At 37.4% G+C, this 27847-nt stretch overlaps 1 protein-coding gene across 2 annotated transcripts in view; it reads right to left on the bottom strand.

Annotated features, from left to right (window-relative positions):
* RBL1 (RB transcriptional corepressor like 1) overlaps positions 1 to 27847 on the bottom strand; it is a 63348-nt gene that overhangs the window by 12813 nt on the left and 22688 nt on the right. The window contains exons 10-17 of one of the 2 annotated variants that reach the window (XM_055437026.2): positions 25448 to 25560; positions 25160 to 25263; positions 17803 to 17940; positions 15528 to 15692; positions 13172 to 13304; positions 8363 to 8629; positions 7069 to 7280; positions 214 to 390 (exon numbers count right to left, since the gene is read on the bottom strand). In XM_055437026.2, the coding sequence (XP_055293001.2) occupies positions 214 to 390; positions 7069 to 7280; positions 8363 to 8629; positions 13172 to 13304; positions 15528 to 15692; positions 17803 to 17940; positions 25160 to 25263; positions 25448 to 25560 (1309 nt within the window). The remainder of the gene's footprint in view (positions 1 to 213; positions 391 to 7068; positions 7281 to 8362; positions 8630 to 13171; positions 13305 to 15527; positions 15693 to 17802; positions 17941 to 25159; positions 25264 to 25447; positions 25561 to 27847) is intronic. The other variant, XM_088843806.1, reaches the window with a different exon arrangement.

Raw genomic sequence — 27847 nt, 5'->3', positions numbered from 1 at the left:
TGGAGGTGGAAAAGGTTCTCTATTAATAGTGTGGAGAACCACTTACTACAAATGGCCTGTAATTGCATTAACTGGAATTTACCACCTAATTAATGAAGGTGGGCACTGTTGGGTTATAGCACTTAAGGTAAACTAATGAGTGCAACAGATTTTCACCTCATGCTTCAAATATAGGTAACTACAGCAAGGAGCTTCCCCCAACTTATACATTACCTTTGCCATGATGTAAAAGGCACAAAGGAGGAGCTGATCCAAATGTCTGTCTTTCATCAGATCAGGGCAGTGAACTAAAGTAAATTCAAAACATGTCCATATCTTCCTTCTTAACTCATTTGAAACATCCAGTTTTAAACATAAATCACGTAAGCGTACACTTGCCAAATGATAGACCTAAGATGAAAGATAGCACATTGATGCAAAAATACAAGTAAATAATTTCTCAGATTTATGTCTTACCATGAAGATGGGCTTTTAGGTTAAGATTAATAAACACCTAAGGCTGCTGATGCATTAAATTACATAAAATACCTATTTTTACAGTATCAGTTCACTGCTGTGGCTAAAGAAAATATATTAAAACAAAATTCTCTTTGTAAAACTACCCTAAACAATTTTTGGGAAAAGATGCTTTGTGCTATTCTATCTATGCTGTGAACTATGTAAAGCGATAAATACTCAAACCAAATGGCTTCATTTATGAGCATTATGACCATTATAAATACATAACTTTTTAAGAAATCAGAAGTCTCTCTCTTTTTTTGGTTCAGGTAAAACGACTAGAAAGCCTAAAATGTCACATAATACACTAAAACGTTTGAGTTCAAAAATGAGTCTGAGAGCAAAATCATTAAAAATATTCCCCTATATTCTACGTTATTTTTATGAGCACATGAAAGAATGTTAAGTAAATGAGACACCAGATTTTACTGAGGTTTACTGAGGTGTAACTGACATAAATTATTAGCTTCAGGTGTACAACATGATCCACTATTCACACATACTGCGAAAAGATCACCACAATAAGTCAACATCCATCACTGCATAGTTATAATTTCTTTCCTTGTGATAAGAGCTTTAAAAATCTATCCTGTTAGCAACTTTCAGTATGCAATATGGTGTTATTACTATAGTCACCATGCTATACATTATAGCCCCATGGTTCACTTATTTTATATCTTCCAGTTTGTACCTTTTGACTCCCTTCATCCATCCATTTCACCCACTCCCTCGCCCTTAGCAACGACTAACCTGTTCTTTGTATTTATGAGCTTGTTTTTTAGATTCCACATATAAATGAGATCATGTAGTATTTGTCTGTCTCTGTCAAGCTGTTTTTAAACATATCAGAGTAAATTCAGTTCAATGCCTTTAATCTTTTATATACAGAGTCTTTATATGAACTGATACTAATGCAAATGACCCAAAGGTCCTAAAAGATTCTAAAATGATTTCTGATAATCCAAAAAGCATTCTGTTTTGTTATTTTAAGAACTGGTAACCCTACTGTGATATTCCTAAACTAGACTATTCTGTTTGAACTAAGTCTTTAAATCTAAACATTCAGGAGAAAAAATAAAAGAGTAAGGCATTCTTTACATCAAAATATCTTTTGAGAGGGGGAAAAATTTACAAATTAGAGCTTTAAAATGAATTTTAACTATCCAATACACTAATCTGACAAAGAGATAAAGTTGACTCCAAAGCTACCAGTGATTCATTTTATAACAAACTCATTCTCTGCATTCCATCCCTTTGTTTCTGGCCTAGTTGGTCAAGAAATAAAATAGGAACCACTGGGGTCAGAGCAGTGGGAAACATGCTGGAACTTTACATTCATGATAGGAGAAGATAACAGATATAGCCCTAGCTAGAAGGATTAGGTACTACTTGTTAAGCATCTTTTACAAAGCTAATCCAATGACTTCTCTGAAGCTAATCTGATGTACATCCTCTGAAAGGCTGCTAATTCTAACAAAAAACTCAAGTAAATTCTATTCAGGCATAGGACACCCAGTATCACACTGAGTTCAGCATGGATAACAGCTGCGATTTACTCAAGAAATGGTTATTTTGAACTCATTATAGATACGAACATCTCAATTCCCTTTTAGACTAAAACTTTTTTAGCTTCTAAGTAAGCTATAATTAAATGGAAGGAAACAGGCTAGATTCTGAAATAAATTCAGAACTAAAAATTTATAAATAAAGCCTTATTTTTGTCAATCTTAGATTCATTACCAAAGGCAGCAATTTGTTATTTTGAAAATTAAAAACAGGAGATGAATGGGGAAAATACTACATTTGGAACTCTCCTTTAAAAACAGGCCTTAGACACAAGACATGGGCAGGAGTGGTAATGGTGAGACAGAGTAGAAAAGGTAGTGGGAGGTGGAAAAAAGAGCACGTGTCTCAAGAAATATTCTAACCAGGTAGAGGAAATAAACTTAAATTTGCATCAAAAGATAATCTGAAAAAGAAATGAATTTCTTAAAAATTCTAAGCCTTAAACCCTAATCACAAGGCTAGAAAGAAACAAAAAAACAATGCCTTTTTCATTTACAATTTTTAAGAACAGGCTAGATATCCAGTACTCTTGCCTAGAAAATCCCACGGATGGAGGAGCCTGGTAGGCTGCAGTCCGTGGGGTCACTACGGGTCGGACACGACTAAGCAACTTCACTTTCACACATTGGAGAAGGAAATGGCAACCCACTCCAGTGTTCTTGCCTGGAGAATCCTAGGGACGGGGGAGCCTGGTGGGCTTCCGTCTATGGGGTCACACAGAGTCGGACACGACTGAAGTGACTCAGCAGCAGCAGCAGATAGCCACTAGTTATAGAGTAGACTGGACAAATATCTCCCAATTCTGGGATTTATTTTAGAGAAGCAGCATGTTTGGCTACAAATATCTGATTAACGTGTCTGTCTTATTAGAAGCCTGAAGGTGCTTATAAAAGCAAGGCACGATAGAAATTATTTCTACATTAAATCTCTGCATTAATATTAAAACAATTTAGGGATTATAATGACTAGTCAAATCTTACAGGTAACAAACGAGATTTATGATAAAAATTGTGTAGACTCCCCAGTATCCCAAAAATCTTAATAATAAATCTTCAGTAATTTAAACTTATATATAAGATCTAAGATGTATGTGTGCCACAATAAACTCAATCTAAAGTGGCTCAGATGACAAAGAATCCACCTGCAATGTGAGAGACCTGGGTTTGATCCTTGGGTTGGAGAAGGGAACAGCTATTCACTCCAATATTTTGGCCTGAAAAATTCCATGGACAGAGGAGCCTGGCAGGCTACAGTCCGTGGGGTTGCACAGTCAGACACGCCGGAACAACTTTCACTTTCACTTTTCAAAGCAATATAACACAACGGAGTTCCTGTAAATTCCAGAGTTCCTGTAAATTCCAATCACTTTCTTAAAGTTAGCAAATAAAGTTGGCAAGAAACCTAAGTCATATCAGGAAATGGAATCAAATTCTATGAACTTGCGTCCAAACACAGCTCATCAAGATCATAATGTTCTTTTAAGTGAAAGTGTTAGTCACTCAGTCGAGTCTGACTCTTTGCAATCCCATGAATTGCAGCCCACCAGGCTCCTCTGTGACATGACTGAGCGACTTCACTTTCACTTTTCACTTTCATGTATTGGAGAAGGAAATGGCAACCCACTCCAGTGTTCTTGCCTGGAGAATCCCAGGGATGGGGGAGCCTGGTGGGCTGCTGTCTATGGGGTCGCACAGAGTCAGACACGACTGAGGCGACTTAAGAGTAGCAGCAGGCTCCTCTGTACATGGAATTCTCCAGATAAGAATATTGGAGTAGGTTGCCATTCCTTTCTCAAGGGGATCTTCCTGACCCAGGGTCTCCTCCATTGCAGACTATTTCTTTACGATTGAGCCACCAGGGAAGCTCCATACTTTTAAATATATTTTCAAGAAAGGTTAAAGGTACATTTGTTATTGCTGTTCAGTCGCTAAGTTGTGTATTTTGTATGAAAAGATACATTGCCTGATACTAAAGCCAGACAAAGATACCATAAGAAAACTACACAGCAATATCTCTTATGAATACTAATGTAAAAATCCTCCACAAATCACTACCAGTTGAATGTAACAGCATACACTTAAAGAGCTGTACCACATGACCAACTAGGATTTATTCCTGGAACGAAAGGACAGTCTAACATGTGAAAAGCAATCAATATAATATACTACATTAACAAAAGGAAGGGAAAAATGATATAATCACCTCAAAATTGATGTGGAAAAAAACAACTGACAAAATTCAACACTTTTGTCACAAACTAGGAACAGACAGAAACTACTTCAACATAATAAAAACCATATACAAAAACTCCATAGTTTAAGATCATACTCAAAGTGAAACAATACAAGCTTTTCTTTTAAGATCAGGAACCAGACAAAGACGCCCAACTTCAGTACTTCCACTCAACACTATACTACAAGTTATAGTCCGAGCAATTAGGCAAGAAAAAGAAACAAAATGCATTCAAATTAGAAAAGTAGTAAAACCATCTCTGTTCGCAGATGACGTGGTTTTATGTGTAGAAAACCAAAAACCTCAGAGTCCATAAAAAGCATTAGAATTAATAAACTGAATTCAGCAAAGTTGCAAGATACAAAATCAACACATAAAAATCACTCTTATTCCTATACCATTAACAATGGACAACCCAAAAATGAAATTAAGAAAATGATTCCATTTATAATAGTATGAAAAAGAATAAAATGCCTGGGAATAAACTTAACCAAGGAAACAAAAATTGTACAATGAAAACTGCAAAATGTTGATGAAAGAAATTAAAGAAAACACAAATGAAAGACATTCTATGTTAATGGGCTGGAAGATTTAATATTGTCAACATTACTCAAAGCGATTTACAGATTCAATACAATCTGTATCAAAATCCCAATGAGTTTTTTTGCAGAAATAGAAAAAATCCATCCTAAAACTCATAATGGAATGTCAAAGGACTCCAAATAGCCAAAATAATCTTGAAAAAGAAGAACAAAGTTGGAGGTCTCACATTTTCTGATTTCAAAACTTACTACAAAGTTACACTAATCAAAACTGTGTGGTACTGACATGAAGAGACCAAGGAATAGAATACAGAACCCCAAAATAAACCCTCGCATATATAGTGATGAGTAACTTTTGACAAGGGTGCCAACAAGGTGTGTTTCAGTGCAGAAACAGTCCTGTCACAAGTATATTGAGAAAACTGGACATCCACAAACCAGGTCCTTAACACTGTACACAAAAATTATATAAAATTAACTCAAAATGGATCAAAGACCTAAATGCAATTGCTAAAACTATAAAACTCCTACAAAAAAACATAGGAGAAAAGCTTCATGACAGTGGAATGTGAAATGATTTCTCAAATATGATACCAAAAGGAATAACACAACAAAACAAAACATAGATTCATTCAAACAAACAAAACATTTGACTTCATCGAAATTAAAAACTGCATCAAAGTAGACTATATAGAACATAGTAAAAAGTCAACCTATGGAATGGGGAAAACATTTTGTAAATCATAATCTGATAAGGAACTAATATACAGAAAATATAAAGAAATTCTACATCTCAACAATAAAAAACTCAACTATAAAACACTGAATAGACATTTCTCTGAGGAAAGTATAAGGATGGCCAGTAGCACAAGAGAAGATGCTCAATATAATCATTCATTCAGTTCAGTTCAGTTCAGTCGCTCAGTCATGTCAGACTCTTTAGGGAAACTCAGATCAAAACTACAGTAAGATACCACTTGATTAGGATGACTATTATAAAAAAAGACAAAAAAATAACAAGTATTGGCAAGAAGGCAAAGAACTTAGAACCCTTGCACATTGCTGGCAGGAATAAAAATGGTGCAGCCACGATGGGATGGAGAAGGCAATGGCACCCCACTCTAGTACTCTTGCCTGGAAAATCCCATGGACGGAGGAGCCTGGTAGGCTGCAGTCCATGGGGTCGCGAAGAGTCGGACATGACTGAGCGACTTCACTTTCACCTTTCACTTTCATGCATTGGAGAAGGAAATGACAATCCACTCCAGTGTTCTTGCCTGGAGAATCCCAGGGATGGGGGAGCCTGGTAGGTTGCCGTCTATGGGGTCGCAGAGTTGGACACGACTGAAGTGACTTAGCAGCAGCAGCAGTCACCATGGGAAACAGCATAACAGTTTCTCAAAAATTAAATTTAGAATTACTATTCCACTTCTGTATATACCCAAAAGAACTGAAAGCAAAAACTGAGATATATGTACACCAATATAACAGCATTACTCACTCAAAATAGCCATAAGGTACATGCATGTGCTAAGTCCCTTCAGTCTTGTCCGACTATGTGCCTCCCTATGGACTGTAGCCCACCAGGCTCCTCTGTCCATGGGATTCTCCAGGCAAGTGTATTAGAGTAGGTTGCCAAGCCCTCCTCCAGGGGATCTTCCCGACCCAGGGATTGAACCTATGTCTCTTCTGTTTCCTGCACTGGTATGCAGGTTCAGAAACAACTCAAATGTCCATCTACAGATGAATTGATAGACAAAACATGGTATATTCATACCAAGGAATATTAGCCTTAAAAAGGAAGGAAATTCTGACACATGCAAAAATGTGGATAAACTGTGAAGACATTATGCTAAGTAAAATAAGCCAATCATAAAAGGACAAAAATTGTATAATTTCACTTTTATGAGGCACCTAGAGTACTTAAAGTCATAGAGACAGAAATTAGAATGATGACTGGGGGTTGAGGGGAGAAATGAAGAATTACTGTTTAATGGGTACAGAATTACAGTTTAGGAAGATGAAAAAGTTCTGGAGATGGACAGTGGTGGAAGCTGCACAACAATGTGAATGTACTAATGACACTTATACGTACACTTAAAAATGGTTAAAATAGTAAATTTTATGTATATTTTACCACATACAAAAAAAGGCCAAAGCTGTCCTCTGTTACTCAATCTTTATTGCACTGATTAAAGGAGATCTTTTTAGATGCTATAAAAACACATACCTTTCTATAAAACAGTGCTAAGGACCCAGTTCTCTTTGGTTTGCTTATTCCAATTGGATGTACCGCTTGTGCTTTGGTCAAATGGGTCTGTTTTGGAGAAGCACCAATTAATGACTGAGCTGTAAGTGATACAGGACTCTCAACTTTGGACTCCTGAGTTGTATTCATGGAAATTGGTATCAGTGTGATCTCTCCAGCATCATTTGCAATACCTGAATGTACAAGCAAGAGTTCTTAGTTTTAGAAATATGTCCCAGAAAAGTTGTCAATACTTCTTTCTTCGTTCGTTCCTTCCTCCCTCCCTCCCTCTTCTTTGTCTATCTACGTGAGCATAGTAATGTTAGAAGAAGAAAGCCACAAAAATAGTAATTCTAGGTTATGATATTCTTGTTTTCTATTTCTGCTCTGAAACAATAATGCTGTTCTCTTTTGTGGTCTAAAGGAGATGTTTTTAACCATTAAACAAAATTCTTGCTCAGTGCACTCATTTGTAAAACTCAGGTAAGAAAATAAGTCCTAACAAAGAGAGTAGTAAATCCATAAAATATGAAAATTCAAAAAACTGTGCAGGTATACCTCAGAGATATTAAGAGTTTGGTTCCAGAGAACCACAATAAAGTGAATATCATAATAAAAAGAGTCACATGAATTTTTGGTTTCCGAGGCATATAAAAATTATGCTTTTGCTATACTACAGTCTATGGGGTATGTTATGGGCATTATGTCCAAAAAACTGTATGTACCTCAGTTAAAAAATATTTTGTTGCTAAAAAAATGCTAATCATCACCTGGCAACACAAGGTTGCCACAAATCTTCAATTTGTAAAAAAAAAAAAGAAAAAAAGTATCTGTAAAGTTCAATAAAGCAAAGTACAATAAAATGAGGAATGCCTCTATATGTTCAAAACAAAAAACTAAAGGGGGAGCACTGAGGAGGTTCAGGACAGTGTTACCATTCTGTATAACAGTATAATGGTAGATATGTGTCATTAGACATTTGCAAAATTGACAGAATGTACAACACCAAGAGTGAACACTAACGTAAACTATGGACTTAGAGTGATAATGATGTGACAATGAAAGTTCATCAGTTATAATACATGTGCTAGTCTGGTGCAGGATATTGATGGCAAGAAAGGCTCAATTTTTCCATGTACCTAAAACTACTCCTAGAGAAAAAAAAGTACAGGTTCAGGAGAAAATACAGGAGTAATAAGACCATGTGATATAATTCAATAAGACATTTCTTAAATTTTTATCCATTTCAAAAAAAATAAATGCATCAAAATATTACCATGCAATGGGATTGTAACTTTATGTCCTGTTGTCCCTGTTACTATGGCTGTGGCCATTGTTAGAAGACTTTGCCCAGGTGAAATTGATATATTTTCAGCAGTGATGCTTGAAGAAGGAGCAATTTTCAATTTTGTTCCTTCTGTTATGATCCTGTCCATAAGCATTTCCTTTGGGGGGTCTTCCCCAAAAAGTCTTCTCTTAGCACTCCCAGCAGTAGGAGAACTGTAGCGTTCATGGACAGAAATCGGAGACAATGGTTGCATATCTAATAAAAAGAAAATTTTTAACAGTTTGACTTGTATTTCAAACAGAAAAAATCAGGTTTACTCACTCATTCAACAGATACTGAGTTGTGCTGTCCTGTGTGCTCAACCACTTCAGTCGTGTCCGACTCTTTGCAACCCTATGGACTGTAATCTGCCAGGCTTCGCTGTCCATGGGATTTTCCTGGCAAGATTTCTGGAGTGGATTGCCATGCCTTCCTCCAGGGATCTTCCTGACCCAGGGATTGAACCTGCATTTTCTGTGTCTCCTGCACTGCAGGTGGATTCTTTAACACTGAGCCAACAGGGAAGCCCTAGGTACTGAGTTACTATGCTAAAATAACAGCGTCTGTCCTCATGCAATATTGACTCTAGTAGGAGAGAGAAGAATGTAATAAATCTTACAATAAAATTACAATAGCTAACCTTCCTAGTTTCTTGAACTTCTGCCTATGTTAAAGAACCAAAATATTAAGGGGAAAGTAGAAGCGAAGAGGTACAATGCAGTGACTGTTAAATTAGAAAAGTAGTCCAACTAACTCCTGTCTCCTCCTGATAAAAAGGAAAAATCAGTGATTTGGTTCACAATTTTATCTCTTCCCACATATCTACACTTCAAACAGTTTAAGGCAGTAGCTGTGGCTTTCTGATTTAGCAGACACACAATCATCTTTTACAAAAAACCCACTAGAAGATGAAGATGAGCAGAAGTGTTAATGACTGTTTAATCTGAGGCATTAGTGTGTAACAGCCATGTCATCTATTTTCAAAACATGTTTATAAGGTATAAAAATCACCTCTGGCAATAATTTGACAACTCTCTGGATTTCTGAGGTAACTGGGGAAATACTTACGGTTTAATAAAATCTCTTAATTCTGGAGGTTATGAAAGCAGCTCTGACTTCCAGCCTTAGCAAGCAAGTGGGAAGTTCTATTGTAGCCCATTACCCCTTAAAAGAAGTCTACCTCTGTGTTTTATTTCTAAGAAAACCAATGTAGCCCTTGAAGCTAACTAGGAATGTTCAGAGCTGACATTTCAAGGGGGGAAATGCATGTTACAACCACCAAGTTAGCTGCAAACCCCTTGAAATGATTCTTTGCCTAGCACAATATTGGAAAAGCTGCAGTAGACATTCAATAAAAATTTAGTAAGTATACAAATTAATAAACTGTCTTTTTCCCGCAAGAGTCAAGGCTCAGTATTATTTTTTTCTAAGGGTTTTCTATTATTTGATTCTCTTGCATGAACCCCTACAAGAAAATAACTTTTTCTTCTAATTATAAAAATAATATATTACCTGAACGCTCACATCAGTGCTATTCACAAAAGCCAACAGGTAGATATAACCCAAAGGCCCATCAGCTAAGTTCCTACTTTCTCTGCTGTACTAGGAGTTGAACTTAATCTCACTTCACTGCAAAATCTCATTGCTGTATAATAGGGAAGAACCTTCATTGCAGGTTAGTCACTAAAGGGATGTTGCCTATAAGCTTAAATTATCCATAATGGCCCATCTCTGGGAAACCTGCCTCTCAGGTAATGCATATTAAGCTCAAACACCTTTGCTCTGGGCTTCCTAGGTGGCTCAGTATTAAAAGAATCCGCCTGCCAATGAAGGAGACATAAGAGAGGCTGGTTTGATCCCTGGGTCAGGAATATTCCCTGTAGGAGGAAATGGCAACCACTCCAGTATTCTTGCCTGGATAATCCCATGGACATAGGAGTCTGGGGGGCTACAGTCCACGGGGTCACAAGGAGTTGGACACAAATATTATTTAGCCATAAAGAGTAATGAAGTGCTGACACACACTACACATACATATACCTGAAAACATGCCTGAAAAAGAACCAATCACAAAGGTCACATATTATATAGTTCCATTTATATGAAATGTCTAAAATAGGCAAATCCATAGAGACATAGATTAGTAGTTGCAGCGTCTTGGTAGAGGGGCAAATAAAGTGTGATTACTATTGGATACAGAAATTCTTTTGGGTGTGATAAAAATGTTCTACAATTAGATGGCATATATACAACTATGGTTGTATAGTCTTGTGAATTTACTAAAAACCACTGAATTACATACAATAAAAGGGTGAATTTTATGGTATGTGAATTATATTTCAGGTTTTAAAAGCTCACTGAAAAATTCAAACACCACCAAAAACTATAATGAAAAAGTTAAATCCCACCACTGAGAGAGAATCATTTTAGTGACCATTCTTCATGATCTTAGTTCTGAGATCTTTAGCTAGGCTGCAAACACACAGTGTCAGTCATTCAGTCATGTCCAAGTCTTTGCAACCCGATGGACTGTAGCCTGCCAGGCTCCTCTGTCCATGGAATTCTCGAGGTAACACACACACAAATAACAAGAATATAAATTATAGTCAGATACATACACACATGCTACACACAAAGTTCATGCTTTGTACAGTTAAAGTATGCATGAATTTCAGTTACCACAACATAGTTAAATTAACAAAAGCCTTAACAGAAAGGTTCAAATTTCCGTTTCCATGTTATATTAAGTGCTGCTGCTGCTGCTAAGTCATTTCAGTCACATCCGACTCTGTGCGACCCCACAGACGGCAGCCCACCAGGCTCCCCCGTCCCTGGGATTCTCCAGGCAAGAACACTGGAGTGGGTTGCCATTTCCTTAGCCAATGCATGAAAGTGAAAAGTGAAAGTGAAGTCGCTCAGTCGTGTCTGACTCGTAGTGACCCCATGGACTGCAGCCTACCAGGCTCCTCCGCCCATGGGATTTTCCAGGCAAGAGTACTGGAGTGGGGTGCCATTGCCTTCTCAGTATATTAACTATAATTGCATAAACTACAAACTTTTCCCACAAATCATTATGTAAATAATAGATGTGCATCATGATTGGTGACCAATCCTGTCACTTCTTTCAAAGCCTGTCAGTGATTGGTCAGGGCAAATCTGCTGTTCAATTCATGTAGGCCACAAGGCATATAGTTATGTTGCCTCCTTGTTTCCCAGTGATAAATCCACATTTTACAAAAATGAAAGAGGGAACTGTCAAAAAAAAAAAAAGGTGCAACAAAGAAATGAGTAATAATGCTGAAAGTCAAATTAAAATTGTCAATGAAATTATAGAATAGCTGACCCTAAGAATGTTGACACTGCTGCTGTTCAAGAGATTAGATATACAGCCAGAAGAACTGTGTGAAGATGAGATTTATTAATGTAAATGCAAAGTTGTTATGATGAACAGCATGAAGACATCCAACAGGAAGTTACAATGGCAAAAAACTTCACTTTAAAGGAACTTGGAAAAAAATCTTGCAACACTGAAAGAGCAAAGGATAAAAGTGTTGAAAGCTGGTCCTTGAATGTGAAAGGAACATGAAAATTCACCAAGGCACAAGAAAGAAGCTCACTCAGTATCGCAAGTTATATAAGAACAAAGTAGCAAGCATCATTTAAATGATTCTTTACTAAGTTTTTTAAAAACAAAACACTTCCATTCTCAACGTTTCCAAAGTTTTTAATCATAGTTGGAGAAGGAAATGGCAACCCACTCCAGTATTCTTGCCTGAAGAATCCCATGGACAGAGGAGCTGGCATGCTACAGTCCATGGGGTCGCAAGAGTCAGACACGACTTAGCGACTAAACCAACCATATATTAAGTATCTTTTACTATGTTTTCATTTCTTTAATAAATACTAATAATTGACAGTAAGGAAGTTTTTAGTTTCCACAATTTTTTAAAGGTCATAAAACAGTCCTGATTATTCCTATAGTTTAATGAAGACTGTTTTGCATGCACAGCTTGCATATTTTTGTGAACTTACACTACATGCAAAGCAAGATACACACACACACACACACACACACACACACACACACACAATTATAGTTCAGAAATGGTTCTTGAGCTACCTTACTAAGTAACCTGAATATTTATTCATCTGAGGCTTCTTCAGGGATATTCTGTGGTCAGAAGAGTTTAACTGATTTTTAAAAATTAAAGAGTTATATAGTCCAGAAGATACACATATCAGTTTGGTACATCACAAGAGAAAATAAAGAAGAATGCATTAAAATTTTCCTTTAATAATGATCAGAAGAACTATTTTAAGAGTACAGATAAGTAATTCATTAAATGAACTTAAGTATCCCAATGAATTATTTGTTCTGCTTTAGACATTTATTTTTCTATAAAGTCACACATCGAGAAAGAATATAACTTCTGTCACATCTGCAAAGGTAGGTACTTAGTTTAAGTAGTTTTCCATTAGCATTGAGGAAAACTTGCGTGTATTTATAAAAATGCCAAAATACGATTTCTACAATAACTGATATTGCAATTAAAAAAAATAATTATATTCAGAATCAGAGTGGAAACCTTATTACTTTAATATAAAAAGTATATAATTAGCCACAAAGGGTATTGGCATAAACATTATTCCCCCTTCAAATCTTAGATTAAAAAAATTGATTTCTTAATAACATATTAGGGCAAAACTTGAAATTTTCTCTAACAAAAGAAGTTTTTGTTATACTAATAGTCAACCTACCCTTTCGAAGACTCCCACTGTCAGTCCGAACTTCTTTGACCCTTGGATGCATCAGAGGAGACATTGGCATCATAGGAAGATGCCCCTGTACATTTCCTCCACTTCCTGTTTCAAAATTGTTTGGGAATATAACCTGGAGAAAACAAAACCCCTCTGCTTTACATACAGATAAACCCACTGATCAAAACATAACAGAAAAAGTAGAAAAGTCTTAACTTTTTTACTGTTTTATTTCCCTTTCTTTCTCTCTTCACAAAATATACCAGATTGTATAAAGTGCTCAATAGTTAAATATTAAGTTATGTAAAGAGTTCATCTTACTGAACCTTATATCTATTTAAGATTACTGATCACTGGAAGTAAACCTCTGAGGTGGGCACTACTGTTCTTCACTTAGGGACTGAGAAAATTGAGGCTCAAAATGTGAAGTTTGCCTAAGGACACACTACTGCTAGGTATTAGAGAAATGGCTTCAACTCAAATCCTTTTCCTTCAAGGTCATAGTTTTTTTCATTTCCCAATGGATCCTATAATGGAAAAATTGATGAATACTGAAGACTGTCCAATTAACCACAGTCTGCTGTAAAGACAACCGAAGCACAGAAGAGAGTATTTAAGAAATCGTTTTCTTTTCAGTTCTTCCTAGTCTTAAATAGTTCTTTCAGTAGTTTGAGATTAGGGAAAAAATCAAGATGGTTAATTGAAGTTTAAGTAGACACAAAAAAGCAAGGAAGGATGTAGACAGGAGTCAAAAAATAGCAGAGAGATGGAGGGAGAAAACTCAATTTCTCATGATACTAAACTGTTAAATGTGCAATTTGAGTGTATTAGGCAGAAGCTTTTGACCTTTTTATTCTAAATACTACTAATGAAAAGTGTTTAATTCTTTGTGAAATTCTTTATTTGAAAAATTTTAAATGATGAGATTAATGATTTCTTAGCTCTAATACCAAAAGTAAAAACAGATAAATTGGACATCATTAAAATTAAAATCTTTTGTTTTTCAAAGGACATCATCAGGAAAGTAAAAAGACAACCCACAGAAAGGTTTTACCAATCATATAATGGATAAAGGAGTATATCTAAAATATGTAAAGAACTCCTATAACTCAATATTAAAAAGACAAACCAAATAAAAAATGGGCAAAGGATCTGAACATATATTTCTCCAAAGATGAAATACAAATGGCTGATAAGCACTTGAATCAATGGTGAACATCATTAGCCATCAGGGAATGCAAATAAAACCACAATGAAATAATACTTCATGCCTACTAAGACTGTTAGAAATCAAGAAGACAGATAATAAACACTGGAGAGGATGTGGAGGGTTTGAAATCTTCATACACTGATGGTGGGAATGTTAAATGGTACAGCCACTTTGGAAAACAGTCTGACAGTTCCTCAAAAACTAGTTAGTATATGACCAGCCATTCCACTCCTAGCCATATGAAAACGTATGTCCATACAAATACTTGTTCATGAATGTTCACAGCAGCATTCAGTTCAGTTCAGTTCAGTCGCTCAGTCGTGTCTGACTCTCCGCGACCCCATGAATCACAGCACGCCAGGCCTCCCTGTCCATCACCAACTCCCGGAGTACACTCAAACTCATGTCCATCGAGTCGGTGATGCCATCCAGCCATCTCATTCTCTGTTGTCCCCTTCTCCTCCCGCCCCCAACCTTTCCCAGCATCAGAGTCTTTTCCAGTGAGTCAACTTGTCGCATGAGGTGGCCAAAGTATTGCAGTTTCAGCTTTAGCATCAGTCCTTCCAATGAACACCCAGGATTGATCTCCTTTAGAATGGACTGGTTGCATTATCCATGGTCAAAAGGTGGAAACACCACCAGTTCAACCACTGATAAATGAATAAACAAAGTGGTGTGTGTGTGTGTGTGTGTGTGTATATATATATATCCATGCAATGGACTATTATTAAGCCATAAAAAGGAATGAAGTGCTGATACATATAACAACATGGATGAACCTTGAAAATTACTATATTAATAAAAGAAGCCAGTTACAAAGGACCACATATTATATGATTTGCATGAAATGTCCAGAACAGGGAAATCAAAAGAGATAGAAGGTAGATTACTGGTTACCTAGGGTCAGGAAGAAGACAGGGGTGGGTGGGTAGGGGGGTGCAGGTGGTAGGGAAGTGATACCTAAAGTTTTTCTTGTTGAGGTGGTATGTTTCAAAACTGACTGTGGTGATGACTTCACATATCTATCTATGAATATACTAAAAATCACTGACCTGTATACTTACAGATGAACTATACAGTATGGGATCATGTCTCAATAAAGAGATTTCATAAAATGATGGGATTATTAGCCTTGCCCGAACTCACTTCTTCACAGGTAGGAACTCTGTTTGCAGAAGCCTGGAGAGCTTCCCACAGTGCAGAATCATGACTCCATGCTAAACTCTCCAAAATCTGCTCTTCGATGCTGTTCAGGTGTTTCACCATGTCTCTGGAAAGTCCCTCCTCTGAGCGGATTACCACCTCAATAACCTGGGGAAGAGAAAACAGAGGAAGCAATATGGTCTCAAGTAGTTCACTTCTAGACCAAGCTTACATGTATGGCTAGCTCTGGTCTTATTAATGACATAGAACCAAGAACATTTTTGAACCATAATTCTGTGGCTTATTAATATAATTTAATTTATAAAGAAGTTTTAAAGATCTTCAAAATACTATCACATACATTTCTGGTTTTCATGTTTTATTCTGTATATGGAAAACTGAAGCAACGATAGGTAAAACTCGTCAACAGTCCAACAGCAGAAGTCAGGTCTTGGGTTTCGAGGCCAGAGATATTTTGAATTCAATTTCATTTCTCTGACTATACTTCCCAACAGCTCAGAAGAAGAGAATGAATAACATATATAAATGGAGCTTTGCCTATATACACTATCAGTTCAGTTCAGTGGCTTAGTCGTGTCTGACTCTTTGCGACTCCATGAACCACAGCACACCAGGCCTCCCTGTCCATCACCAACTCCATATACACTATCCGTTCCGTTCAGTCGCTCAGTCGTGTCTGACTCTTTGCAACCCCGTGGACTGTAGCCTACCAGGCTTCTCTGTCCATGGGATTCTCCAGGCAAGAATACTGGAGTGGGTTACCATTTCCTTCTCCAGGGGAACTTCCCGACCCAGGGATTGAACCCGGGTCTCCCGTATTGGAGGCAGACGGTTTTACCTCTGAGCCACCAGGGAAGCCCATATACATTATAGTTACATTTTAATAAGAATACATGGGCTTCCCTGGTGGTTCACATGGTAAAGAATCCACCTGCAATGTGGGAGACCTGGGTTCGATTTCTGGGTTCGATCCCTCGGTCGGGAAGACCGCCGGGAGGAGGAAATGACAACCTACTCCAGTATTCTTGCCTGGAGAATTCCGTGGACAGAGGAGCCTGGCAGCTACAGTCCGTGGGGTCGCAAAGAGTTGGACATGACTGACCAACTAACTTTCACTTTCAATAAGAATAAACATCTAGAGCAAACTCTGTAAGCGTATATACAAAAATATTAACAGTGATTATCATTTATATTAGGATTATAATGTATGATTCTAATATTTACAATTGTATATACTTTTCATTTTTCTTCAGGGAGTATTATTTATGATTAAAAACCAAACGTATTTAACGTCTAGAATGAAAAAAAGGGTGTTACAAATAAAAATGAATTTCTATTAGGTGAGGGCAAAAACTAAACTTTTTCCTCAAATAAAACTACATGTATTTCCTAATGGAAAATCTGAAATACTCACATAAACATTAAATATAGAAAAGCAATTTTCCCCACAAAACTAAAAAGAAGTTAAATTCCACCCAGTCAACAATTCAAATGGGTGAGCTTTTCAGTGATCTGCATTTCTACAACTTTAGGCTTGCTTGCTTATCTATCTGTATCTATCTATCTATCCCACACAGCATGCAGGATCTTAGTTCCTCAACCAGGGGTAAAACCCATGCCCCCTGCAGTAGAAACACAGTCTTAACCACTGGACCAGACCATCAGGGAAGTCCCAAACTAACTTCTCCATAATCAGTAGTTTGAAAGTAACATAGGTGACAAAATATTAACTAAACCATGCCAACAAGTATAATAATAGCATCAATCTTAAATTCAGAAATTAGGTTAACATTAAGCGTTACTGTAGCTGTGTCCTCTGTGGTTTAGAAGAAAAAGGTTTCAGCAGAAAAAAAGGGGCAGTAAGATTTATCCACCATGAATTAGCTCAAATTTGGTGAAGGAGCATGATTGATTTTAGATTTTTCTTTCTCCTAGGAGAAAACAGTTTCTGTTCTTCATCACGCCTCTATTTAACAGGATTATGATTTTTCATTCATAATACAGAAAACTCAAAGTTAAGTACTTAGTTCCTGGCCATACTTGCAATTCAGTGATGTCTGAAGCTGTGAGATTGGCTTAGTTTACTAATACTCTCTCCTTCTCCTCTTTGTCCTTGATTCCACCCCAAAAGCAGTATGTTTTCAGAATACTTCTGGAAATATTATCCAGACATCACTACAGTTCACTTCTTCATCACTAATACAAACAGAATGTTTATGTGAGGCAAAGCATTAAAAAAACTTTGTTCTCATCTCACCTTATAAAAATAAAATGGTCGAAGATTAAGAACTTCAATAATCCAGGGAAAAGTACGAGGTGAGCTGTAGGCAAAGAGCACAATTTCCAAACAACAGGCCATCAAGGAGTGATGAAATATATCCTGCTCTAAAAGAACCTTGGGGAAGAGAAAGACCACAGTTTAATAAATTTCTCAGGATTTTAGCCTCTGCCATTATATAAAGAGGACTACAGAAACAAGAAAAAATAACTTACATAAGTTATAAATCATATTATAACTTATCTAAGAGCATATTATATTATACTAGATTAATACAGATAAAACTTCAAGTTCTTAAACTGATAAAGAGTTTTCTTAAAAGATATAATCTTGGTCAGTGGTAGATGTTAAATGTAAATGAGGCATAAACAACAATCTACTTTGAAACTGAAGCAAGTAATAAAATACTATTCCCACGAAGAGACAAGCATAAGAATTGCCTCCTTTATTTAAATGAGTTTTGTGTCACCTGTTTTCTCAACATGAGGGCAGTGTTTATTAATCAAACACTAAAATCAAAGGTATAGTATATCACAGCTACGACGTTTTAGAAGTTCAGGGAAAGAAACATTTTACTAAGAAGACAAAGTCCTGTTTTACCACTGAGTTTAAAATTTAACATAAGTTTTCAGTTTCATAAATAGTATTTTTGCCATCTTTCTTAAAAAAAAAAAAATCTAAATCAACAAAGAATAAGAAATAGAAAATACCTTGGATAAAACAAAGAGTTACCTATAACCACAAACTGTATATGTAAACTGAAGGTGGATGAAAGAATGACAAATTACCCAGCAGAAAGCAGGATGGTCAAACATAAGGGCCTGACTAGAACACTTAAGCGAATTTGCTCCATACAACCTGAGAAAAACACAGCAGCTGCAGGCGCAGACAGAAGGGAAAGTAGAGGTTATCAGGCAGGGGCTGACGTGGATGGGTGATCTGCAAGTTTACAGTATTAACAGATGGAACTCTTCAGGTTCCCATACAACATCCCCTCTAAGGAATCGGATGATAGGCCTCTAGTCTAGAGAATTCAGTTCAGTTCAGTTCAGTCGCTCAGTCGTGTCCAACTCTGCGACCCCATGAATCACAGCACGCCAGGACTCCCTGTCCATCACCAACTCCCGGAGTACACTCAAAATCATGTCCACAGAGTCGGTGATGCCATCCAGCCATCTCATTCTCCGTCGTCCCCTTCTCCTCCCGCCCCCAACCTTTCCCAGCATCAGAGTCTTTTCCAGTGAGTCAACTCGTCGCATGAGGTGGCCAAAGTATTGCAGTTTCAGCTTTAGCATCAGTCCCTCCAATGAACATCCAGGATTGATCTCCTTTAGAATGGACTGGTTGGATCTCCTTGCAGTATAAGGGACTCTCAAGAGTCTTCTCCAGCACCACAGTTCAAAAGCATCGATTCTTCGGCGATCAGCCTTCTTCACAGTCCAACTCTCACATCCATACATGACCTCAGGAAAAACCATTGCCTTGACTAGACGGACCTTGGTTGGCAAAGTAATGTCTCTGCTTTTTAATATACTATCTAGGTTGGTCATAACTTTCCTTCCAAGGAGCAAGCGTCTTTTAATTTCCTGGCTGCAATCAGCATCCACAGTGATTTTGGAGCCCAAAAAAATAAAGTCTGACACTGTTTCCACTGTTACCCCATTTATTTCCCATGAAGTGATGGGACCAGATGCCATGATCTTTGTTTTCTGAATGTTGAGCTTCAAGCCAACCTTTTCACTCTCCTCTTTCACTTTCATCAAGAGGCTTTTGAGTTCCTCTTCACTTTCTGCCATAAGGGTAGTGTCATCTGCCTATCTGAGGTTATTGATATTTCTCCCAGCAATCTTGATTCCAGCTTGTGCTTCTTCCAGTCCAGCATTCCTCATGATGCATATAAGTTAAATAAGCAGGGTGACAATATACAACCTTGACGTACTCCTTTTCCTAATTGGAACCAGTCTGTTGTTCCATGTACAGTTCTGACTGTTGCTTCCTGACCTGCATACAGGTTTCTCAAGAGGCAGGTCAGATGGTCTGGTATTCCCATCTCTTTCAGAATTTTCCACAGTTTATTGTGATCCACACAGTCAAAGGCTTTGGCATAGTCAATGAAGCAGAAATAGATGTTTTTCTGGAACTCTCTTACTTTCTCCATGATCCAGCGGATGTTGGCAATTTGATCTCTGGTTCCTCTGCCTTTTCTAAAAACTGCTTGAACATCTGGAGAAGGCAATGGCAAGCCACTCCAGTACTACTGCCTAGAAAATCCCATGGATGGAGGAGCCTGGTAGGCTGCAGTCCGTGGGGTCGCTAAGGGTCAGACACGACTGAGCGACTTCACTTTCACTTTTCACTTTCACACATTGGAGAAGGAAATGGCAACCCACTCCAGTGTTCTTGCCTGGAGAATCCCAGGGAAGGGGGAGCCTGGTGGGCTTCCGTCTATGGGGTCACACAGAGTCGGACACGACTGAAGTGACTTAGCAGCAGCAGCTTGAACATCTGGAAGTTCACGGTTCACATATTGCCGAAGCCTGGCTTGGAGAATTTTGAGCATGACTTTACTAGCGTGTGAGATGAGTGCAATTGTGCGGTAGTTTGAGCATTCTTTGGCATTGCCTTTCTTTGGGATTGGAATGAAGACTGAGCTTTTCCAGTCCTGTGGCCACTGCTGAGTTTTCCAAATTTGCTGGCATATTGAGTGCAGCACTTTCACAGCATCATCTTTCAAGATTTGAAATAGCTCAACTGGAATTCCATCACCTCCACTGGCTTTGTTCGTAGTGATGCTTTCTAAGGCCCACTTGACTTCACATTCCAAGATATCTGGCTCTAGGTCAGTGATCACATTATCGTGACTATCTTGGTCGTGAAGATCTTTTCTGTACAGTTCTTCTGTGTATTCTTGCCACCTCTTTTTAATATCTTCTGCTTCTGTTAGGTCCATACCATTTCTGTCCTTTATCGAGCCCATCTTTGCATGAAATGTTCCCTTGGAATCTCTAATTTTCTTGAAGAGATCTCTTGTTTTTCCTATTCTGTTGTTTTCCTCTATTTCTTTGCATTGATTGCTGAGGAAGGCTTTCTTATCTCTCCTTGCTATTCTTTGGAACTCTGCATTCAGGTGCTTATATCTTTCCTTTTCTCCTTTGCTTTTCGCTTCTCTTCTTTTCACAGCTATTTGTAAGGCCTCCTCTGACAGCCATTTTGCTTTTCCGCATTTCTTTTCCATGGGGATGGTCTTGGTCCCTGTCTCCTGTACAATGTCACAAACCTCCGTCCAGAGTTCATCAGGCACTCTATCAGATCTAGTCCCTTAAATCTATTTCTCACTTCCACTGTGTAATCATAAGGGATTTGATTTAGGTCATATCTGAATGGTCTAGTGGTTTTCCCTACTTTCTTCAATTTAAGTCTGAATTTGGCAATAAGGAGTTCATGATCTGAGCCACAGTCAGCTCCTGGTCTTGTTTTTGCTATGTGAAGAAGTCTAGAGAATTAGTCTCTACAAAAACTGAACTAGAGAGAATCAGAGCTCAGAACACCAGGTATAGAAGAGACTGTGGTTTTAGGTGAAAGCCTGAAGACTGAATTTGAGACCAACTTTCCCTTCCATGCTCTGCTCCATAACACCAATACCAGGCAAGAGATTAGCAGATACTTCTCTAGACAAATCAAAAGACTTCAGATAAGTTTTAAAGACACCAGCAGTTGAGGGACCTATACTAGATGATCACTCGAGGCTTCTGGACTTTTATTCTCATTCTTGCACACAGAGTTTTGACCCAAACTATTTTATCAACATAAGGGTTTATTAATGTCTCATTTTTAGTGACTCATTCAAAAAGCAAACACTTGAGGAAAGCCACCGATTGAAAGTCAAGGGTATAATCTAACATTTGAGGAATAATCCAACACTCAAGGAAAGACTCCCATACTGAGATTCCAGAAAGTAAAAACAGGTCATGTACTAATACAAAGAATTAGAATGCCCCTGGACTTTTAATTAGCAATCCTGGGATCTAGAAGATAATGTAGAAATGCCTTCAAAATCAGAAAAGAAAATGACTGTCAATCTAGAATCTTATATACAGACAACTATTAATCAAGTATGAGTTTAAAATAAAACATTCATGCAGTTTTTAAAAAGAAATTTAAAGCAAGGTAAGGTTTCCACACTTAAGCCAATAAAATGTTTATAACAGTGGATTGTGAAATTATGTATGTATAGTGTAATACATAGAGTAACCACTAAAAAAAATTTAATACAAAGGTATACACTCTAAAAATGTTCAAAGTAATCCATGGGAAGGTAGGAAAAAGAAAACAAACAAAAAAACAAAAAATAGTAGACTTATGCCCTTAACATAGTAATAATTAAATGTAAGCTAATATGAGGAATGCTGGGCTGGAAGAAGCACAAGCTGGAATCAAGATTGCTGGGAGAAATATCAATAACCTCAGATATGCAGATGACACCACCCTTATGGCAGAAAGTGAAGAGGAACTCAAAAGCCTCTTGATGAAAGTGAAAGAGGAGAGTGAAAAGGTTGGCTTGAAGCTCAACATTCAGAAAACAAAGATCATGGCATCTGGTCCCATCACTTCATGGGAAATAGATGGGGAAACAGTGGAAACAGTGTCAGACTTTATTTTTTTGGGCTCCAAAATCACTGTGGATGCTGATTGCAGCCAGGAAATTAAAAGACGCTTACTCCTTGGAAGGAAAGTTATGACCAACCTAGATAGCATATTAAAAAGCAGAGACATGACTTTGCCAACCAAGGTCCGTCTAGTCAAGGCTATGGTTTTTCCCGTGGTCATGTATGGATGTGAGAGTTGGACTGTGAAGAAAGCTGATCGCCGAAGAATTGATGCTTTTGAACTGTGGTGCTGGAGAAGACTCTTGAGAGTCCCTTGGACTGCAAGGAGATCCAACCAGTCCATTCTAGAGGAGATCAGTCCTGGGTGTTCATTGGAAGGACTGATGCTAGGGCTGAAGCTCCAATACTTTGGCCACCTCATGCGAAGAGTTGACTCACTGGAAAAGGCTCTGAAGCTGGGAAGGATTGGGGGTGGGAGGAGACGGGGACGACAGAGAATGAGATGGCTGGATGGCATCACCGACTCGATGGACATGAGTTTGAGTGAACTCTGAGAGTTGGTGATGGACAGGGAGTCCTGGCGTGCTGTGATTCATGGGGTTGCAAAGAGTCGGACACGACTGAGTGACTGAACTGAACTGAATATCTATTAAAAGAAAGAGCCTGACATAGTATACAGAACGATGTGACTCAACTATACACTGCCTACAAGAAACTAATTTCAAAGGATGACACAGGTAGAATGAAAGTAAAAGAGTAGAAAAAGATACATAGGCATTCCAGGTTCTAGACCACTGCAATAAATATGCAATAAAGCAAGTAACATGACTCATACAAATTATTTGGTTTCCCAAAGCATATAAAAGCTATGTTTACACTATACTATAGTCTATTATGTGTACAATAGCATCATATCTAAAAAAAAATTTTTTAATACTTATTACTAAAAAATATCATCTGAGGCTTCAATGAATTGTAATCTTTTGGCAATAAAACATCAAAGATCACTAATCACAGATCACTATAATAAAGAAAAAGTTTGAAATACTGCAAGAATTAGCAAAATGTGACACAGAGAAATGAAGTGAGAAAATGCTATTAGAAAAACAGCACCAACAAGCTTGACACAGTGTTGTTGCAAACTTCTATTAAAAACTCACTATCTGTGAAGTACAAAAAAGTGAAGCACAATAAAACTACATACGCTTGAATCATACAAACATTAACCAAAAGAAAGCAAGAGTGGCTATATATAAACATCAGCCAGATGCCTTCAGAACAAAGACAATTACCAGACTCAGAGAAGGATATTCTGTCATAATAAAATGATTAATTCACCAAGAAGACAGTAACCTCAATATCTATGCATCAAACAGCAGAGCTTCAAAATATATGAATTTAAAAAAATCTAACAGAACTGAAAGGAGAAATAGATAAATTTAGTTTCATTTGGAAACTTCAATACCCTTATCTCCTCTCAATAACTGATAGAACTAGACCAAGAACTAGCAAGGATACAGAAGAATTTAACAATACCATTAACCAAAAAGACAGAATTGACATTTACAGAACACTTCACCTAAATACAGCACACATTCTTTCTAAGAGCCCAGAACATTCACCAAGATAAACCATTCCTGGGTCATAAAATAAAGCTCAACAAATATAAACAAAATGAACTCACAGAGTATTATAAAGGTATAGATACAGAAAACAAATTAGTGGCTAAAGAGAGCGAGCGTCACTTAAAAAGGGGTAACATGAGGGAGATCTTTATGATGACAGAACAGTTTTGTATCTTGATGGTGGTGGTGGTTACCTCATCTACACATGTGATACAATGGTAAAGGGAGCATGATACATTGTTCCAACGTCAATTTCCTGGTTTTGATATCATACTATATAAAATGGAACCACTGGGGACAAATGAATACATGAGATCCTTTGTACTACTTTTGCAACTTCCTGTGAATCTATAATTATTTCAAAATAAAAAGCTGAAAATTTACTTCTTTCTTAAGAGGTTATGGGAGACTATGCTCCATCAAATATTAGTAAATCGTGAAAAATAAAAACATGGAATCCAGTAAAAATGGGGAACCAACACAGAAGAAAGCTTCCAGGGTGCAAACACAAAGAAATTTTATTTTAACAGTTAAAAGCAGCACCCCCAAACATCAACTTGTTCTTATTGGAAATTAAGGTCAGAAGGCTCCAAAAGTGACAAGAGAGTGGAGGAGGAGGAAACAAAGATCATATGCTAGGATTGCCTTTTTAGAAAAATTTCTTTACTGAGCTACTGGAGAGAGGTATCCAACTTAATCAAACATCCAAAGAAAATGGAGCAATTAAAAAGAGAAAAATCTGCTAACATTTTATTCCTTAAAAATCCCTGAGAGGTATGGCCACATATTTATGTTGGCTTATTAGTTGCAGGGGGTGGGGGGGTTTCAACATTAGTTAACTAGGAATGAAGGATAAACAGACCTGAAGGGATGATGATGGTGTACCAAAAACAAATTTTACATATTCCACATTTCTGCCAAGAGGTGGCTAGTAATGGGTGTGCCAGAGACAGTGAAGGCCAATTAATATGTCATTATGGCTAAATGTGCCATTAACTTCTGACCATGAACCACCTACAATGAACTATAGAGCCTCTCAACACACTGCTTCCAGCCTTAGGATTTATGGAACTTGCCAGCGGCTAGTAGAGTGAATTTACTTACTGACATGTCCATTCCATGAAGTCTTCGTGTTTCCTGCACCATTACAGTCTCTAATATTTTATAATACAAAATTTCTGCAAGCTTTAGTCTGTTTACAGCAAAGTCTATCGGGGAAATAAAAAGAAAACGTGCTAAGATGAAATGTAGCTGTTAATAACTAAAGAACAAAATTTGCATAAACTTAAGTCTCATATATTAAAAACAGCAGGAAAGGAAAAACTTGGTTATCTATTTTTCTTGGGACAGTCTACTTTCAATGATGTATCAATTTCAGTTTTGTCTCCTTACCTATGTGAGAACCTGGCTGTTCATCTGTTGATTGAGTATAGTGTTGGCAGAAAGTCTCTCCTATTCCTTTCACTATTTTCATAATATTTTCCATAGGATTACGCATACAAGACCTATAAAACACAAAAGGAACCTAATGACCAGGGAAGAAAAAACAGACTACCAACATGTCTTCTTTCAAGAATTAGTCAGGATTTTAATGACCAAAGTCCTATTTTAAGTTGTCAATCTGAATATGTAAACATAGGATATTTCAAACTAGTCTACAGCCTTAAAATATAATCATTTGGCATACTGTTTTAGAATTTCAACATTAGTGGAGTCTATGTCCTCTATATTATGCTTCTATTTATATGAAGTTCTAGAAAGGCAAAACTATAAGGACAGAAAACGTATCAGCGGTTTCCAGAGGCTGGGGATGGTGCAGGGATTGAATATAAAGGGGCATAAATTTGGGGGGACTGTTCTATGTCTTAATCATCATGGTGATGATATGACTGTATGCATTTGTCAAATCTCATACAACTGTACAGTAAAAAGGATGACTCTCATATATAAATTATACTTCAAGTGAAGTGAAGTCAAAGTTGCTCAGTCATGTCTGACTCTTTGAGACCCCGCAGACTATACAGTCCATAGAATTCTCCAGGCCAAAATACTGGAGTGGGTAGCCTTTCCCTTCTCCAGGGGATCTTCCCAACCCAGGGATCAAACCCAGGTCTCCCGCACTGCAGGTGAATTCTTTACCAGCTGAGACACAAGGGAAGTCCAACAATACTGGGGTGGGTAGCCTATCCCTTCTCTAGTGGATCTTCCCAACCCAGGAATCGAACCAGGGTCTCCTGCATTGCAGGTGGATTCTTTACCAACTGAGCTATACTTCAATAAACCTGATTTAAAAAACTAGATGATGGGCAGTGTTTAGGTATATATTGTGGTGTAAAAATAAATTGCATGTAATTTTTACCAAAATCAAACGAATAACAAGTTAAAAAAAAATGTAGCATCAAAAAGGAAGATACCTGGCCAGAAGCAATTAACCCTGTTACTTTTATATTATATTATTAACTCTATTGCCTTCCTATCATTCAACCACAGAATACAGGTCTTAATTCAGAAATGACAAATCCAAGTCTATGAGAAAGAATGTGACTTGCCCAAAGCCAAATAACAAGCACAGGGTTCAGAATTCCCAATCCCATATTCAAATGGACCAGCATCATGTGTAGAAAGGCAGGTAGCAAATGTTGACAAAAACACTTTGTTCTTATTGAGTTTCTCTAATGCAAAGCTGTACTTCTTGAGTTATATTTTCTTCAAACTAGGCTGTCTTTTTTATTTCATTATGTGGTAAAACAAATAATAAACTCATCCTCTTAATTTTTAACTGTACGTTTTGTTAGCTATATACACATTAGTTTACAGTAGATCTCTAGAACTCTTGTAGGTAATGCTGCAATCAACATGGGTGTGCAAATATCTCTTTGAGATCCTGTTTTCAACTCTTTGGAAAATATATCCAAAAGTGGGATTGCTAGGTCATAAAAATTCTAGTTTTAATTATTTGTGAAATCTCCATATTATTTTCCATACCAGCTACACCATTTACAATCCCAGCAACTGAACACCAGTTCTAATACTCATCAACACTTGTTATTTTCTGTTTTTTTGATAGTGGTCTTTCTAATAGGTATGAGGTGATATCTCACTGTGGTTTTCATTTGCATTTATCTGATGATTAATGACATTGAAAATTTTCTTCATATGCTTTTTGGCCATTTGTATGTCTTCTTTGGAGAAAGGTCAAGTCTTTTGCCCTCTTTTAAAATGAAGTGTTTTTCGCTCTTTTTTTTTTGAGTTGTAGGAGTTCTTTATATTCTCTGGCTATTAACTTTTCTGATATACAGTTTGCAATTATTTTCTCCTATTCTAGTATAGGGCTTCCCTGGTGGCTCAGAATCTGCCCTCAAAGTGGGACACCTGGTTTGATCCCTGGGTCAGATTCCCTCGAGAAGGAAATGGCAACCCATTCCAGTATTCTTGCCTGGAGAATTTCACAGAGGAGCCTGGGGGGCTACAGCCCATAGGGTCGCAAAGAGTCAGACACTACTAAGCAACTAACACTTTCATTTTTTAATCAAGTAAGGCTTCCCAGGTGGCTCAGTAGAATATGTCTGTCAATGCAGGAGCCACAGGAGACACGGGTTGGATCCCTGAGTTGGGAAGATCCCCTGGAAAAAGAAATGGCAACCCACTCCATTATTCTTGCCGGGATGATCCCAAGGACATAGGAGAGCCTAGCAGGCTATACTCCTTGGTGTCACAAAGAATCAGACATGATTCAGCATGCAGAAGCAAGCAAGCAAGCATTCCAGTATGCTGCCTTTCATCCTATTATTT

The sequence above is a fragment of the Moschus berezovskii genome, chromosome 15, assembly GCF_049115385.1.
Source record: "Moschus berezovskii isolate FMDL1 chromosome 15, NW_MosBer_1.0, whole genome shotgun sequence".
NCBI classification, from domain to species: Eukaryota; Metazoa; Chordata; class Mammalia; order Artiodactyla; family Moschidae; genus Moschus; species Moschus berezovskii.
Note: the sequence above shows the minus strand (reverse complement) of the source record. Positions and strands in the feature narration are given on the sequence as shown.